The 14,591-nt window shown below is 41.6% G+C and overlaps 2 protein-coding genes across 2 annotated transcripts in view; one reads left to right on the plus strand and one right to left on the minus strand.

Annotated features, from left to right (window-relative positions):
- Positions 1 to 10,418, minus strand: part of slc38a6 (solute carrier family 38 member 6) — a 14,263-nt gene extending 3,845 nt beyond the window's left edge. The window contains exons 1-13 of the mRNA XM_031278535.1: positions 10,326 to 10,418; positions 7,109 to 7,239; positions 6,908 to 6,981; positions 6,070 to 6,122; positions 5,920 to 5,959; positions 3,846 to 3,924; positions 1,719 to 1,804; positions 1,570 to 1,628; positions 1,420 to 1,491; positions 912 to 968; positions 433 to 512; positions 231 to 331; positions 1 to 118 (exon numbers count right to left, since the gene is read on the minus strand). The exon at positions 1 to 118 is cut by the window's left edge and continues 7 nt beyond it. Coding sequence (XP_031134395.1) covers positions 1 to 118; positions 231 to 331; positions 433 to 512; positions 912 to 968; positions 1,420 to 1,491; positions 1,570 to 1,628; positions 1,719 to 1,804; positions 3,846 to 3,924; positions 5,920 to 5,959; positions 6,070 to 6,122; positions 6,908 to 6,981; positions 7,109 to 7,239; positions 10,326 to 10,418 — 1,043 coding nt within the window. The remainder of the gene's footprint in view (positions 119 to 230; positions 332 to 432; positions 513 to 911; positions 969 to 1,419; positions 1,492 to 1,569; positions 1,629 to 1,718; positions 1,805 to 3,845; positions 3,925 to 5,919; positions 5,960 to 6,069; positions 6,123 to 6,907; positions 6,982 to 7,108; positions 7,240 to 10,325) is intronic.
- A 195-nt stretch (positions 10,419 to 10,613) lies between these two features.
- trmt5 (tRNA methyltransferase 5) lies at positions 10,614 to 14,510 on the plus strand. Its single transcript, XM_031278534.2, has 5 exons — positions 10,614 to 10,728; positions 10,885 to 11,483; positions 12,440 to 12,564; positions 12,706 to 13,345; positions 14,234 to 14,510. The coding sequence occupies exons 1-5, from the start codon at positions 10,721 to 10,723 to the stop codon at positions 14,293 to 14,295; spliced, it is 1,434 nt and encodes a 477-aa protein (XP_031134394.1). The 5' UTR covers positions 10,614 to 10,720; the 3' UTR covers positions 14,296 to 14,510.
- The last annotated feature ends 81 nt before the right edge of the window (positions 14,511 to 14,591 follow it).

Genomic DNA, 14,591 nt, shown 5'->3' on the forward strand with positions numbered 1-14,591 from the left:
TGAATAAGGGGCACAGTCAGCAACACAGAGAGCAGGATGGCCAGTCGAACCATTATGACAATGATGTCCCGGGGCATATACCTATTGTAGCCAAGCAACAGCTCAGAGTCCACATGACCTATGAGCAGGAGACAAGAATAGAGTAAAGGTACAATGTAAACAGATATGACAGGGCTTGGAAAAGCAGCTACAGTAAGTAGTTGCAGTAAAGTGTGTCACTGCAGGCTTACCGTAGAAGGTGAGATAGCCAAACAAGGCAGAAATTAGGTAAACCAGGAAGCTGAGGCTAATACCGACATTTGTAATGTTCTGCATCTTGGCCTTAGTAGGTCTAAACAACACAAGGACACAGTCACAGAGCGTTTACTTGACTGGTGAACAATAAATTAAATTACATAAATTGAACAGTAAAAGTAAAGCTGAGAGGCTGACTGGTCCAGTTCGCAGTAGATTGGCAGGATAGCCGTGTGGCACAGGAAGGAGAAGGCCATGGTGGGGATGGCGTAGCCACTCTGCAACACACATCAGTCATACCACAGCCATCATTAACAAATGATCAGGTTACAATACACAGTTACACAGGAGTGAGAGAGCAGGTGGGTTAAGGTATGGTTTGTGTAGTAGTAATTACCATCTGGGCTACATGCAAAGTTCAGGTGTGAACTTCCCTGAGTACATTTATTCAATGGATGGAAATATATATTACTAAATAGTGCACAAGTGTGACCTTTTAGGATCTTCTCATAAAACATTGAAAACATTGTCAAGTTGTGTTTAACTTAAATCTGGACCAAATATGTGCTTTGTGTAATAAAAAGAAGACAGCAGAACTACTTTCAACAACTTATCACTGCCACCTCACAGGTTATGCATGTGCAGCTTAAAGAAAAAGGCTGGTTTCATATACATACCTTACTGGACATGATAAAGAGTTTGGGTGTACATTCTGAGTCAGAGAAATTTGATATCTGGAGAAACAAGGAGAGAAGAGGGAGCATGTTATTTCTGAGAGGAGATGACTTCTGCAGTGCTGCTGCAAGTGGAAGAAACATAAAGCTGGATTCCATTGCCTGGCTTTGGTGCTAAAAAGGAAAACAACCATCTAAGTAAACCATGCAAGGTCTGAAGCTATACTATGGTCTGTATAATTCCAAAAGGCCAGAGGTCATTTCCAGACTGATGCAAGGTCACCTGAACTTCCTTCCCCTCAGGACTGGCACTATTCACCATACACAGCTCTCTGCAGCCTCCTCTGGTCCTCATCAGCCAGAGCCAACATAATCAGTGAACTCAGTCTCCTGTTTTCCTCATAATCCTGTGGCCGTGACCGTCTGGTCCAGACTCCTTACCTCAGACCTGAGGTATCTTATGTATGTGTTTGTGTGCACATGGACAAGAAAAGAAGGAAATTAGTGTTACCTGGAAGGCACCTGAAAGTGTAGTCACATTGTGAGGCAGTGGGCAGGGGATGGAAAATTTCTTGACCACAACCTGAAGAGGAGACAAGGCAACATGTCAACAACATGAAGTTAAAATTGTTAGTTTTTTTAACAGTATATTTAAACTCACCACGATTGCAAAGTACAGCATAAATAAAAAGCAAATGCTACTGGTGTAGCCCAGGAAACCTGTAAGGGTGAGAAAAAGATCTGGTGAGAAACAACAATTCAAACCAGTCACGGCAGCAAATCAAGATGCCACTTGATCGACGTACTAACCAATTTTAGGTAACATTGACAGAGGTAGAACAACACAAAGTGTGACCAGAATCAGAAGCAACCTGCCATCTTCATACCACGCATGTCTGGAAAACAAGTGGACATGAAATATTAAATTATTAAAAGGCCAAAGCGTAATCAAGCCACATTTCCCATCATCATCATTATCATCATCATCATGATCATCATCTTCATCTTTATCATCATCATCATCATCTCCCTGGTCCTGCAATGTCAGGAACGACAGAGATGAATCTTCAGAGCCTTAAAATGGACCAACTCTGGAAATTTGTCTCCATTTCGTGCTCAAATACAGAGCGACAGATTCATCATGTGGTACGAATTAAGGGCTTTAGTTCTTGCAAACCATAACAATTATGTAATTCACATGCAAACCTTGTGTCGCTCCGTCAGATGAGACCACATTTCACTTTCCGGGTTTTTCGGAGAGGGGGAATAATATTTTCCTTTACTGAGGGATAGCCTTGGCGGTTTACTCGGGATTGGGGAGCTAGAAGAGAAGGTGGGGGCAATGTTCGAGGTGACACATGTCGAAGGCATGCCGGCTCTGCTGGGGTTGGGGTAGGGTGGGAAGGGAGCTGCCTGGCGCTGCTGTATGTTGGACTGCAGCGTGGGGTCATGAGGGACTGGCTCCACCACTCTTTATGGGGCTCCCACAGTCAGCAGCACCTGCTCTGACCACATCAACACCCACTGACCCCTGTTTGGCAGTTTCACAGCTGTGGCGTTACCATAGGCGCTGATGGATTTGTCTCTGCGTCTACGCTGTTTCTGCCCTGTAACTGGATGTCAGGGAGACCTCTGCTCTGACCCTGACTCTCTTTTGTCTAATCATTTCTATTCTAACCTAAGTTTAGCTGAACCACTCCACCACAGCTTAGCTAACCCCTTTTTTACTTTTACAAAACGTTATGCACACACAGGGATGTATAAAGAATCTCCACCACCACTAGGATCCATTCTCAGGAGGCTTGAGGCATACTATAAAGGCGCAGGATACGTAGAAGACCCATGAAATGTGGAACATTTCACGCTATAACAAGATGCTGGATAGCTCTCAGTTAAGAAGTGTAGTATGACTGCCAATGAGTCAATCTCCACATAGTGTTGAAGATCAGCATAAATCTGGCAGATGCAGCACAAACCCAAATCCACAGCTGTCCACAACTTTGGCCTTGTTACTGAACCGAAACACGATGAGAGAAACATAAACAGGCCATACAGTCCATTAGCGCAGACAGATACTAAAAGATTGAGCACAACTGTGTTTCGCTCTGCCGTATTATGATAAATGAGCCAAAAAAAAAGAAACCATTTTCAATATAAAATAAGTTGTTCATTTAGACTTTGATGGAATTGAGTATGTGTCTGTTAACATCTCAAAGCCACTCATTAACAGAAATGTTTTGTTTCCTTCAGCAGTGAGCTGTAATTAGAATGGCAAAACTGATATCCCCTTGTATCAGTCTGATTCCGGGGAACATGTGCGAGAGATTTGGGGGGTGAAAGGAGAGCACTAATACAAAGCAGCTGTGTGTGGAAGATTCAGATGTTGACGGATTGGGCTGAGAGCAGCTACAACTCTTGCTTAAACCAGTGTGGCCAATAATAAAGTGATAGAAGTTACATTCTTGGCCTGGGACTTTTCTGTGAGGGCGAGGAGCTACAGTCTCGTCCACGTAGGCCAATGAAAGACACGGTCTGCTCATGATGGGTGATGTATGGCCCTCCATCATGAATACATTTCCTCAGGGCATGCTTCAGGCTATACAGACCAGAGCATGAGTTTTCCTCCAGTCGCTCACAGACAAAGTATTAGTAGTGTATGGTGGTTTGGTGAGATCTTCTTCCACCGCATTATTCATACATTTCGCATTGCTCGACTAGTTCAAGTTTGTGTAGCTTTGTGGTGCAGAAGTGTCAAATTTGACTTATCTGAAGGCCAAAGGTATAATCTACAACATCATGGGAACAGGAATGACTCATTCATTATCTTAGTGCAGCTATTCTAAAAGAATGGCTTGGTTTTACCCGCAGCTGTAACAGATTTTAAACCAAATTTTCTTATTGGTGGAGCAGGAAGCTTATAGTGCTGTTTGTACCCACTCTATGCTGTCTGGGTTCAAGAAGCTGTCGATGGCTACAGGAAGCTCCGACTTCAGGATGAACAAATAGGATGACATGGCTGAGGGGAAAAGAGAAAAAAAGGTTCAGAAAATCTGTTTTCGAAATAAAATAAACAAAAAAAAAAGCACACAATCATAACGACTAAATCAAAAACACAGCAGATGACTGTATGTTGCCACAAGCGTGTCTTTATGCTGTGTGAGGGTGGTGTGTGTTTTCCAGCACAAGGAAATGGAAGACGGGGTGGAGGGGGAACAGCGGCTCTGAGTTAATGCAGATGGGTGGGGCAAGCAGCTCAAGGGGATCACCAGCAAAGCCCTCGGTGCAGAGGAGCAGAGATTATGCAGATCTTCCAACTGCTGGAGACCGGGCGTAGCAGCCAGGATGGAGAAGTGAGAAGGGGGGAGGAATGCTAATAATAATGATCTCTGACGCTAATCCAGGTATTTCTCCCACTGCTCCACCTCACTAGGAAACAGGAAATGATCAGCCTCCGACGGGCTCCAACATCCTTCCAACAGACAGCCAATCAGAGAGGAGATCAGGGTCACTTCCTGAGGGTCATTCCAGCCCCATATACTCCAGGAGAAAATGGGAAAGGGAAGATGGAGACTGCACAAGGTGGAGAGGACGTTTCTGGCTGAAACAGGATTCAGATGCAGTGTGTGGTCAGTCATAAAGGGAGATAATGTTAAGGGATTTAAATTTGGGGAGCCAGGCAGAGCCAGAGTTAGCTGGGACCTCATTGCCCCCGGGGCAGGTCTTGCACTCGCCGTTAAATGAGCCTAGACCATAATCCCTCAGATCCTGTATTTGTTTATAAAAGAAAATTCCTCCAATAACCCTCCAGCCCACACAGACACTCACTTTTTGAATAACTAATGCCATTTATAAGCACTAAAATATGTCAATGAGGTTATTCTGAGGGAGCAGTTGCTTTACTGTTCCAGCCAAAAAGTTTCCCCGCAAAAGTTAATCCAACAACTTAAACGAACCACAAAAACAAAAAAATCTTTTCAACCACACAAGCCCATAAAGACACACTGACAGGGATCACACAACAGGCATGATGCAATGGTTTAATTTCATGCAGTTGGTTACTGTAAGCACAACAACATTTTCATGGGAATCCCTAGTGGGATAATACTTACATCTCTAAACAAAAAAGGCCCTTGAGTGAAGAAAAGGGATTGTTATTGGCCAAGTGGTGGGAAAACATATTCTAATAATAAGCATGTACGTAAAAATTCAAGAAAAAGTGATGTTAACCTTCTGTGTGTGGTCAGCGAACAGTGGGAGAGTATGTTCAACATAAGACAGAGCCACTTTCATTTTATTAAGAGTGAGGGGACAGGCTGGATGTGAGAGCCCTGGGCTGGTCAGTAATTAAGGTCAATTGGCCCATCAGCCTTTAGCAGTACAGATGAATGTTTACCCAAAGTGGGGCTAATTGCACTCTTATAAAAGGGGCCCAGGGTGTAGACAGATGCATGCTGGAGTGCTGGCTCTCACACATACTGCCCCATGCTGGGAAAACCACAAACATACCAGAGGGCACGGCAATAATCCACTCAGCCGTGCCACTAATGACTGTAGCGGAGCAATCGCCTCAGCTCTCCACTGTCTGAGAAGCGCAGTTTGTGGCTGAGGGACGGGTGGAGATGGCAGTAGGAGAGAGAGAAGTGTGGGGGGGGGGGGTAGGGAAATAAAGGGAGGGGTCCCATTAGGTTACTCAACACTGGGTGGGTTTACCATCAGTGATCAATTAGACGAGAAGTTAGGTTTCAGGCCCAGGGGAGGGGGCCGAGAGGACAGCGGCTGCAGGGTCAAAGGTTATCAGGGAATCCGAATAATAGCCTCACAGGAAGGAGGGAGTAAACCTGAGCACAGAGGCTTCTGATCACCAGTAGGAGGCCCTATCTGCCTCCAGAATAAACTGTCCATAGTCTGACCCTGCAGCACTGTGCACCCTCTTCAACAAGAAAACCACAAAATAGGTTTATTTCCAACAAGAAATGTATGTAACTGTGCAGTGAAATGGGAGCTGACTTACCACCAATATTTTGGATAATAATAGAAATTCCCACCAGAACCTAAAAAGAAATTTGAAAAGGTGGTTAGTGTGAAAATGTCTCCTGGTCTAAGTGAGTGAATTCCTTTATTGAAAGGGCAAACTCACACTGATTCAAAAGACAACACTTACTTTTCCTGGTTTGTGCAAGGCTCGCTCTCCAAGGTCTTCATAAGAATTGATACCTATGAGAGCAAAATCCAAAACAATCAGACATACTCAACTACTTAAAAGAGTGCTCAACATATTCAACATTGCATTGTCTGACTTATGGTGGACAGGAATCAAAGGTTTAAAAGGGATGCAGCAGAACTAGAGAAAAAACAGTTGAGGCACTCTTCTTCCTTGTCAAAACTTGGTGCCTACATTACCCACAATGCAACTCGACTCCTGACAGTTCAGTTGTAGATTTGGGTGTGCTTTGCTAATTAGTGGCTAATATAGTCCAGCAAAGATGGGAAGTGGGCTACAGAGGTCTGCTAAGCTCACTTCTTCCCAACTCCACACCCCATTTCAAACTTGTAGTCAGACACAAATGGACTTGAGGCAATTTATCAGACAGCTTTCTCTGGAGCCACACAAGGCATTATACACATGCAATGGTAGACTTTAATGTGTACATTTGGTGGCGTTCCCTATCAAAGATAATCAAAAATCAGGATAGGATGTCCTTATCTTTAAGAAACTCTCAACATTATTTGGGTGGTAATTGATAGATTACAAACCAACAATGCCTCTTTGTATCTTGTCTCGTGGCTCTTTTGACTCTAAACCTGATTCAATTACCACTAGGAAGTAAATAAAGACAAAGAGATAGCAACACATCAGCTTGTTTCCCTAAATAGTGATCTATTCATGAGTGAAGTAAGATAGTCCAGGGTAAAAAAAAATCTGGATGAAACCCCCTGGATAAACGCACAGGGAAGTGATTATCTAAAGTTAGACTATGTATCCATTGTTAGTCTCTCACCTGTTTGGTCACATAGCTTCAGAAGGAGATGTATAGAGTACGCTGCCAGGCTGGCCACTAGTACTAACAGGAGACTAGAGCGGAAAAGTGCATAGAGTAGAAATTAGCGTACATGTAGTTGTTTTTATGTCTGATTTATTTAAAAAGCTGTCAGCTTTTTAAACAACCCTGTGATAAAAGGTGCAACAAAAGCATTCTTACCAAAAACCAACTATTCCAGTATTAGCCATAGCATAAGCTAGACCCAGTATGCCGCTGCCCATGATGGCATTCATCAGGTTAAACACAGAGGAGGCGAAGGAGGCTCCTTTGGCCCTGGTCTGCACTGATCCCTGCACACACAGCAGAGATAACATGTGGATACAAGATAAAGATGTAAAACAATGAGTGTGAAGACAAAGGAACAGAAGAAATCTGATTATTTTTGTAAGAGCTTTAGGAGAATTGCTCCTGACAGTATTAAGAACAACTGGCCGGCCCTGATGATAGATGTCATGAGACAACACTGCAGTGGCATGTAGGATGAGGGAATGGGAATGGATGGGGTGGGATTTGAGCTGCTAGCTGTGGGACAGCTGCCTGAGCTCAGGATAAGGGAGCTGCCCAAACTGCTTGACCTCTCTAATAGGGGATATCCTGGAGAGAACGAGTGGCAACTCTGGTGTCAGTGTCACAACAAGCTTGGATTGACCTGCGAGCCGCTGAATCTGATTCACCCTTGGTTACAGTACTGAAAGACAGGAAGTAAACTATGACGGGGATGAGATGAGATGGAAATGCCGAGTGGTTGCCATGTAAAATTATAATGCAGCAAATGAAATTACACAGATTTAAAAGATACTAAGAATGTGACTTTTAAAATAAATATACACTGGCAAAATAATGTGATATGGCATAAATGAATGTATTCATATGGATGTATTCATCACCAGCGTATTACTGTTCAGGGTCACTGTGGGTTAAAGCATATCCCAGCATGCATGGTCACCAGTCCATCTCACCTGGTTCCTTTTCTATTGTCTTGTGCTTGGTTTCAGATTGGTGATAGGATTAATCTAGTTAACATGTTCACTGTAAAGTAATTTGAGACATAACCTATGGTACTAAGAGTGGTGCAATTAATCAACTTAACATGACAAAGTGTCATTATGTTAAGTGCAGGGGTGTTTCTACTCTCACCACTTCCTTTGAGCGGGGGATACTGGCCACAGTAAATGAAAATGAACGACACTGACTGATCAGTGTAAGCATCCACCTACACTATGTCCGGCCCTGTTGGCTAGTCGGGAGCACCAGTCTGTTTTTTTTTGGTCACGAGGGCCGGCGGTGTTCAGTCATGGTGCTGGGTTTAAATCATAGCCGAAATATATTATAGGATGTATATGTATATATTATGTCTGTTTATAGTTTTCCACCTACTACGTAATGTAAGAGGTCACGGAGGCTGGTCTGACAATAATCATTGTCTATATATACACCTGACACTCCGAGGTTTTTAGTCAAGTTAGTTGAAAGAGAGTATCAGTAGAAAACTGCACATTGAAATGTAACTGTCATTCTTTTTTAGTGGTGCCTTTTGTATTCAATTCAATGTTCAATTTGTTCAACAAAAGAATGTTGGAAATCATTTAATTTGTTTTAAATTCAACAAGGAATTTGTTGGATTTTAGCAGAATACTGAAAGCAGCAGAAAAGCAGAACTGCGTACATAATATCTGTTTATTTATCGCAAGTAATATCGTTATCGAGATATTCAACAATGTAATTGCATATATTCCTCATACTCTGCAGCCCTAATGGACAATAAATCTTTAAACGCCTATCACGGAGTGGATAATTCATACAGCGCGTCTCACAGGTGTTGATTGTTCCCTGACTCAGACTCTCAGCGGTTTATGGAGGTTTCAAAGAAGTTGCTATATATATATATATATATATATATATATATATATATATATATATATATATATATATAGATATCATTAATGCTGCCCCTAGGCTGCCTGCACTCGCAGCCCACTCTTTTTATTTACAGTATTTCATTTTCCTTGCAGCACATCGTTCTGTACATTCATGCAGCCTACTCGCAGAGTGCAGTCTGGTTATTATGACGTAATTACGTTTTGACTACTCCGACTGCGGCAACTTGCTAAAAAAACAAAACAAACCGTTACCTCGTACACTTCAGTCAGTGGTGCTTCTTAGAGGAAGCTATACAAATAGATAATAACAAGCGCAAGAAACGGACCTGCAAACCACCGTTCATGTTTATGAATCAAACTTTTTCTTGTAGCTCCTCAGCAGCAGCCACTAGTCCAGTTTGCTGCTGGTGACAATGAAGAGCCAAGCACCAGCCATGAGCTCATTACTCATAATAAAGAGTGGGCAGGTAGGATTGCTCATTGAGTGAATATTATAAGAATGAACATTAATGAAGAGTATGGTGTAGACCTGCTCTATATAAGAAATACCTTGAGATAATTAATGACGCCAGATGATTCGGCACTACATTAATAAAACTGACTTGACTTGATCAGAAAGCTTTGTAAAAAGGGGAGATTTGTGCTGAGAATTATGACAATTTATAAAATGTGATTTAGTGTTAGAAGCAGAGCCAGGACCCAGTAGTGTGCAAGGGATAGCTGCTATCAGTGTGGAAGGCACATCTATTTGCACAAAAAATAGATTGTTTTTATCAATGGGTTGTAAAGATGTTAACTGTTTTACATTGTGATGCAACACTTACTGTGTTTGCACTGAATTGGAAATGGTGATACTTTACAAAAATACACTGAATTACAAGGCTGTAGAGAACAGTGCACTATTGCAGACTAATATACTAAGGTTTTAACTACATTATTTTAATATAGTCAGTTGTCAAGTAAAGTGGGCCGGTCTAAGGCATGAAACTCCAGGGCTGAAAATGAGTCCCACTTCGGCCCTGTTGAGGATTTAGACTTTTCTAACAACCTGAGGAGTTTTCATTATACAAGTAGGCTATTATATTAAAAAAATCACCCATAGTCTGCTTTTAAGGCTGGTGCTGATGGTCTTTTTAGACTCAATATCTTTAAATGTGACTGTTTTTAGGCAAAACAATTAAGTTAAATCTAACTGAAATAAAGCTATAGACTTTGGAAAGCTCTCTCTAGGACTGTTTTTATGGGCTGAGTGGTATTCATCATGATGAGCAAACTGATGTCTTGTGTAAAATCTATAGACCATTTAAATGTACAAATGACATGTAGAAAAGTCAGTCAAATGACAAGTCAGTCAACTTCGTTTGATAGTTCACCTGTGCATGGAAAAGCTGCTGCTGCTTATTCCTGAAGTTGACACATTTAGAAGCACTGTTTGGCTGTGAAAGACGCGTTGTTTTAGTACTTACATTCGTTAATAAATGTGTTTTAGTACTTACATTCGTTAATAAAGGTGTAGTTTCTTTTCCTTCGTGGTCCCCGGCGCCACATTCACGATAGAACTCAGCGGTTTCATTTGTATTGATGTTCATTTTCTACTCTGGAAAGCTCAGGACACAAGCTACAAGAAACAAACTCTCTCTGCCTCGTCCAAGCGCAAAATAAAGTTATGAAATTATCTTCTCTTAAATCACTGTTAAACCGCACTCTTATCAATTTGTCAGATGCTGACTGTTGTTGTTTATCGCTCACATCACGTGCCTCTCTTTTCCGTCGCATTTGGCACGTCGGGAGACCGCCCAATCAGAAAGCGACTCTCCGCTCGTTTGACCAATCACCAGCCGGCTCTGGTCGACCACTGATGACGCATTTCAAGCATGCCTGAAAGCGGAGAATGTTGAGGTGAGCTCTGAATGTGAAACTTCTCATACATAATTGCATAATTAGCATTTATTTAAACCAAAGTCGTTCCGTTTAGTTAAATAAAACACTCAGTTTACGGTTACGATGTGCTTTATAGCTTTTCTGCTTCATAACCCAACGTCTTTGTCATTTTAGGCTTTTCTTCAGAGTATTTACGTCTATACAAACTGAAAGAAACCTAAAGGCTGCCGCTGTGTACCGGAGCTTCTGCTCTGCATCCTCACTGCCAGCCTCAGTTTGTTCTGGCTTTGCTGTGAAGACCATAATGGAGCCTAAACTGTACCGACCCCCTCCAGAGGTCCGGGGTATGACCTCTCTGGACAAAGAGGCCTTCACGCAGACCATTACTGTTCCAGCTCTACGGGTGCCCACTGGGGTCTTAAACAAAGTGGTAAAGAGCCTAAGAAAGGCGACCATCCAGCGCCCAGGGGTGCCCAGAGTGGTGCAAGATAAAGAGGAGAGCAGTGACTTTCGTTTAGTCCTGTTGGACCCCCACAGAGTGTCCTCACCTAGCTTCTTCAGTGAAGCTGAAGCCGAAGCTCTGAGGTCCTTCAGTGTCGCTGAGGAGCTGCAGTACTATGAGCTGCGGCTCACCTATCACAACCTGAAGAGTGAAGAAGTGTTGGAGGCTGTGCTCCCTCAGGGCCAGGACGTGACCTCTGGGTTCAGCCGGGTGGGACACATCGCACACATGAACCTGAGGGACCACCAGCTCCCATACAAGAACCTCATAGGTGAGAGGCAGATGTTGGAAGATTCCCTCATTCTGTTGTTGCGAGGATGATGGTGGAGAGTGCTGTCTAACATGTAGCTCCAAAATCTGCCACAGTTGTTCAATTTGTGTTGAGATGTGGTGACCATGAAGTAGGGCTGGGCAATATGGAGAAAATCAAATATCACGATATTTTTTACCAAATACCTTGATATCGATACTGTAGTGTTGACTATTGGTGCTTTCACAAAATATTTACACAATAAGATTTTTGATAAATAATCATCAGTAATGTGGATATAATGACTAAGTGGGTAAAGGCAAATAACGGATAGAACAGTCTGGTAAGTTCAGGAAATGACATCACTTTACTGTAATGCAGCCTCTAAAACCAGTAAAAGACAACACTTATGCCATATTACGATATCCAAAATCTAAGACGATATCTAGTCTCATATCACGATATCGATATAATATCGATATATTGCCCAGCTCTACCGTGAAGGCCATAACATGCAATTCACATCTTAGTACTGGACAAACCATTTCACTGTATTTGTTAGGTTTCTCCACTCATTTATTTAGGGGTTTCCTTTCATTTTTAACAGTCAGATTATTGTTACTGTGTGCTCTCAAAATTGTTACTGCGGAAAGCACATGCCATATCAACATGTTTAGTATGTCAAGTTTCAAGCACACACTTCTGTGCCTCAATGTAACTTTAATGCACAATGCTTTGACTTTGTGTGCAGGCTCCTACCTTCTTAAATTGACAAATAACCTCAACTGTGACTTACTGTTATTTGAGCAATTCATTCTTAGGAGGAAGAAATGTTGACATTTTATCAGTGCCCTACCATTCCGTTTTGGTCTGAAATACTTTTTATCAGCTTTTTCAAAAACTTCTTGTACTTTACATGTAAAGAATAGGATTTGTTTTTATTTTCATTGCTAACTCGGTGGCTGCTTCCATTGTAGGTCAAGTCATCATGGACAAAAACCCTGGTGTTACTTGTGTGGTCAATAAGACAAACATGATTGACTCCACTTACCGCAACTTCAAGATGGAGGTGCTGGCCGGAGAGGAGAACATGGTCGCCAAAGTAGGTTAAATCACAAATGTGCAATTATTTCATGTTAGTGATTTACATGTACTGCATAGCAGCACTATCTATTTGTACAGTCGTTCTCAGATATAATCAGATCATTGGCTGATGGTTGATGACATCATCTTTGTGCTGCAGGTGAAAGAAAACGGGGTGACATACGAGTTTGATTTTTCTCGTGTATACTGGAATCCCCGGCTGAGCACAGAGCACCAGCGTGTAGTGCAGCTTGTGAAACGTGGTGACACTGTTTTTGATATGTTTGCTGGTGTTGGACCCTTCGCAATCCCGGCTGCCCGCTCGGGGGCCAACGTGTTGGCCAACGATCTCAACCCAGAGTCCCACCGATGGCTGCAGCACAACTGCAAACTCAACAAGGTGGAGAAGAAAGTCAGAACCTTTAACTTGGATGGCAGAGCGTTCATCCAGGGGCCTGTGAAGCAGGAACTGCCTGTGCTGCTGAAGGGAAAAGCCAGTGTCCATGTAGTGATGAACCTGCCTGCCTTGGCTCTGGAGTTCCTGGATGCATTCAGAGGCCTGTTGCACCAGGAGACTTCCTGTGATGAGAACCTACCCACGGTGCACTGCTACGGCTTCTCTAAAGATGACAACCCTGAGACGGATGTGGTGGAGAGGGCTTCCCGCAGCCTCGGGTTCCCCCTGAAGGACCAATATTCTGTACATTTTGTGCGTAATGTAGCACCCAACAAAGATATGATGTGTGTGAGTTTCACACTCCCTAAAGAGGTCCTCTTCAGCGCTGGTTATGAACAGACAGGTCAGTTCTTAGAGACTCAATTTTAATCAGTTTTTTTTTCTGCTTCATTTTTGTGTATCATATTTTACTACTTCGAAAACAACAAACAAAGTCAATTAATCGATCAACCAAAAAAGACAACTATATTGATAGATTGAGTAATTTTTCAATCAAAAATGCCAAAAATTGTTTCAAGCTTCTCAAATGTGAACAATATGCTATTTTCCATCTTGTATGAAAGCAGACTGGAGATCTTTGAGTTTTCAACATTTTACTATAATACCAAGGCACATTCCTTGAATATGAATACCTACTTGGCAAAAGACCTGTTTCTGATTTACAATAATAAGCAGATTAATCAGTGATGAAAATGCTCTTTATTTGTAGCCGTAACTTAGAGGTAGAGCTGCAAAGATTAATTAATTAGTTGTCAACTAATAAATTAAACGCCAACTATTTTGATAATCGATTAATCGGTTTTAGTCATTTTTTTTATACAAAAAAGTAAAAATTATTTGATTCCAGCTTCTTAAATGTGAATATTTTCTAGTTTCTTCACTCTTCTATGACAGTAAATTGAATATCTTTGAGTTGTGGACAAAACAAGACATTTGAGGACGTCATCTTGGGCTTTGGAGAACACTATCGTCATTTTTTACAATTTTCTGACATTTTATAGACCAAACAACTATTTGATTAATCGAGAAAATAGTCATCAGATTAATCAATGATAAATATACTCTTTATTTGCAGTCCTAACTTAGAGGATTCACGCTGTCACTGTTGTTGTATTTGCTGTGTATGTTTTAATGTACTGCACAGCTGGCAGTACATTAAGACCATTGTCCAACTTGGTGGACAATAAAGTTGTACTCTATGAAATTCTAAATAGATTTTGTTTATCCACAGAGCCTTCAGTAGAACCAGCTCCAAAGAGACAGAAGTGTGAAGAAGCTACAGATTCGACGTAATCATATCGACCGCCTCTATAAGGAAAGAAAGGAAACATTTGAGTTGAGAATTCTGAGGGGTTCTTTTTTTTTTTTTTTTTTTTTTTTACAAACTGAGTTTAACTGATGATTTTCTAACAGATGTCACATCTTGTCATAAGAAATTATAACCCAACTTTGCTTGACCATACATCTTAAGTTGTTAACTTTTAAATAAATCTATAAAATCACTGCAAGCTTTTCAGTGGTCATTGTGTTTATTTAAATATAAAATTAACTCAATAAAAAAAACCTTTTTTGTTTGTTCAAAAAAGAAA

The sequence above is a fragment of the Sander lucioperca genome, chromosome 18 (assembly GCF_008315115.2).
Source record: "Sander lucioperca isolate FBNREF2018 chromosome 18, SLUC_FBN_1.2, whole genome shotgun sequence".
Lineage (NCBI taxonomy): Eukaryota > Metazoa > Chordata > Actinopteri > Perciformes > Percidae > Sander > Sander lucioperca.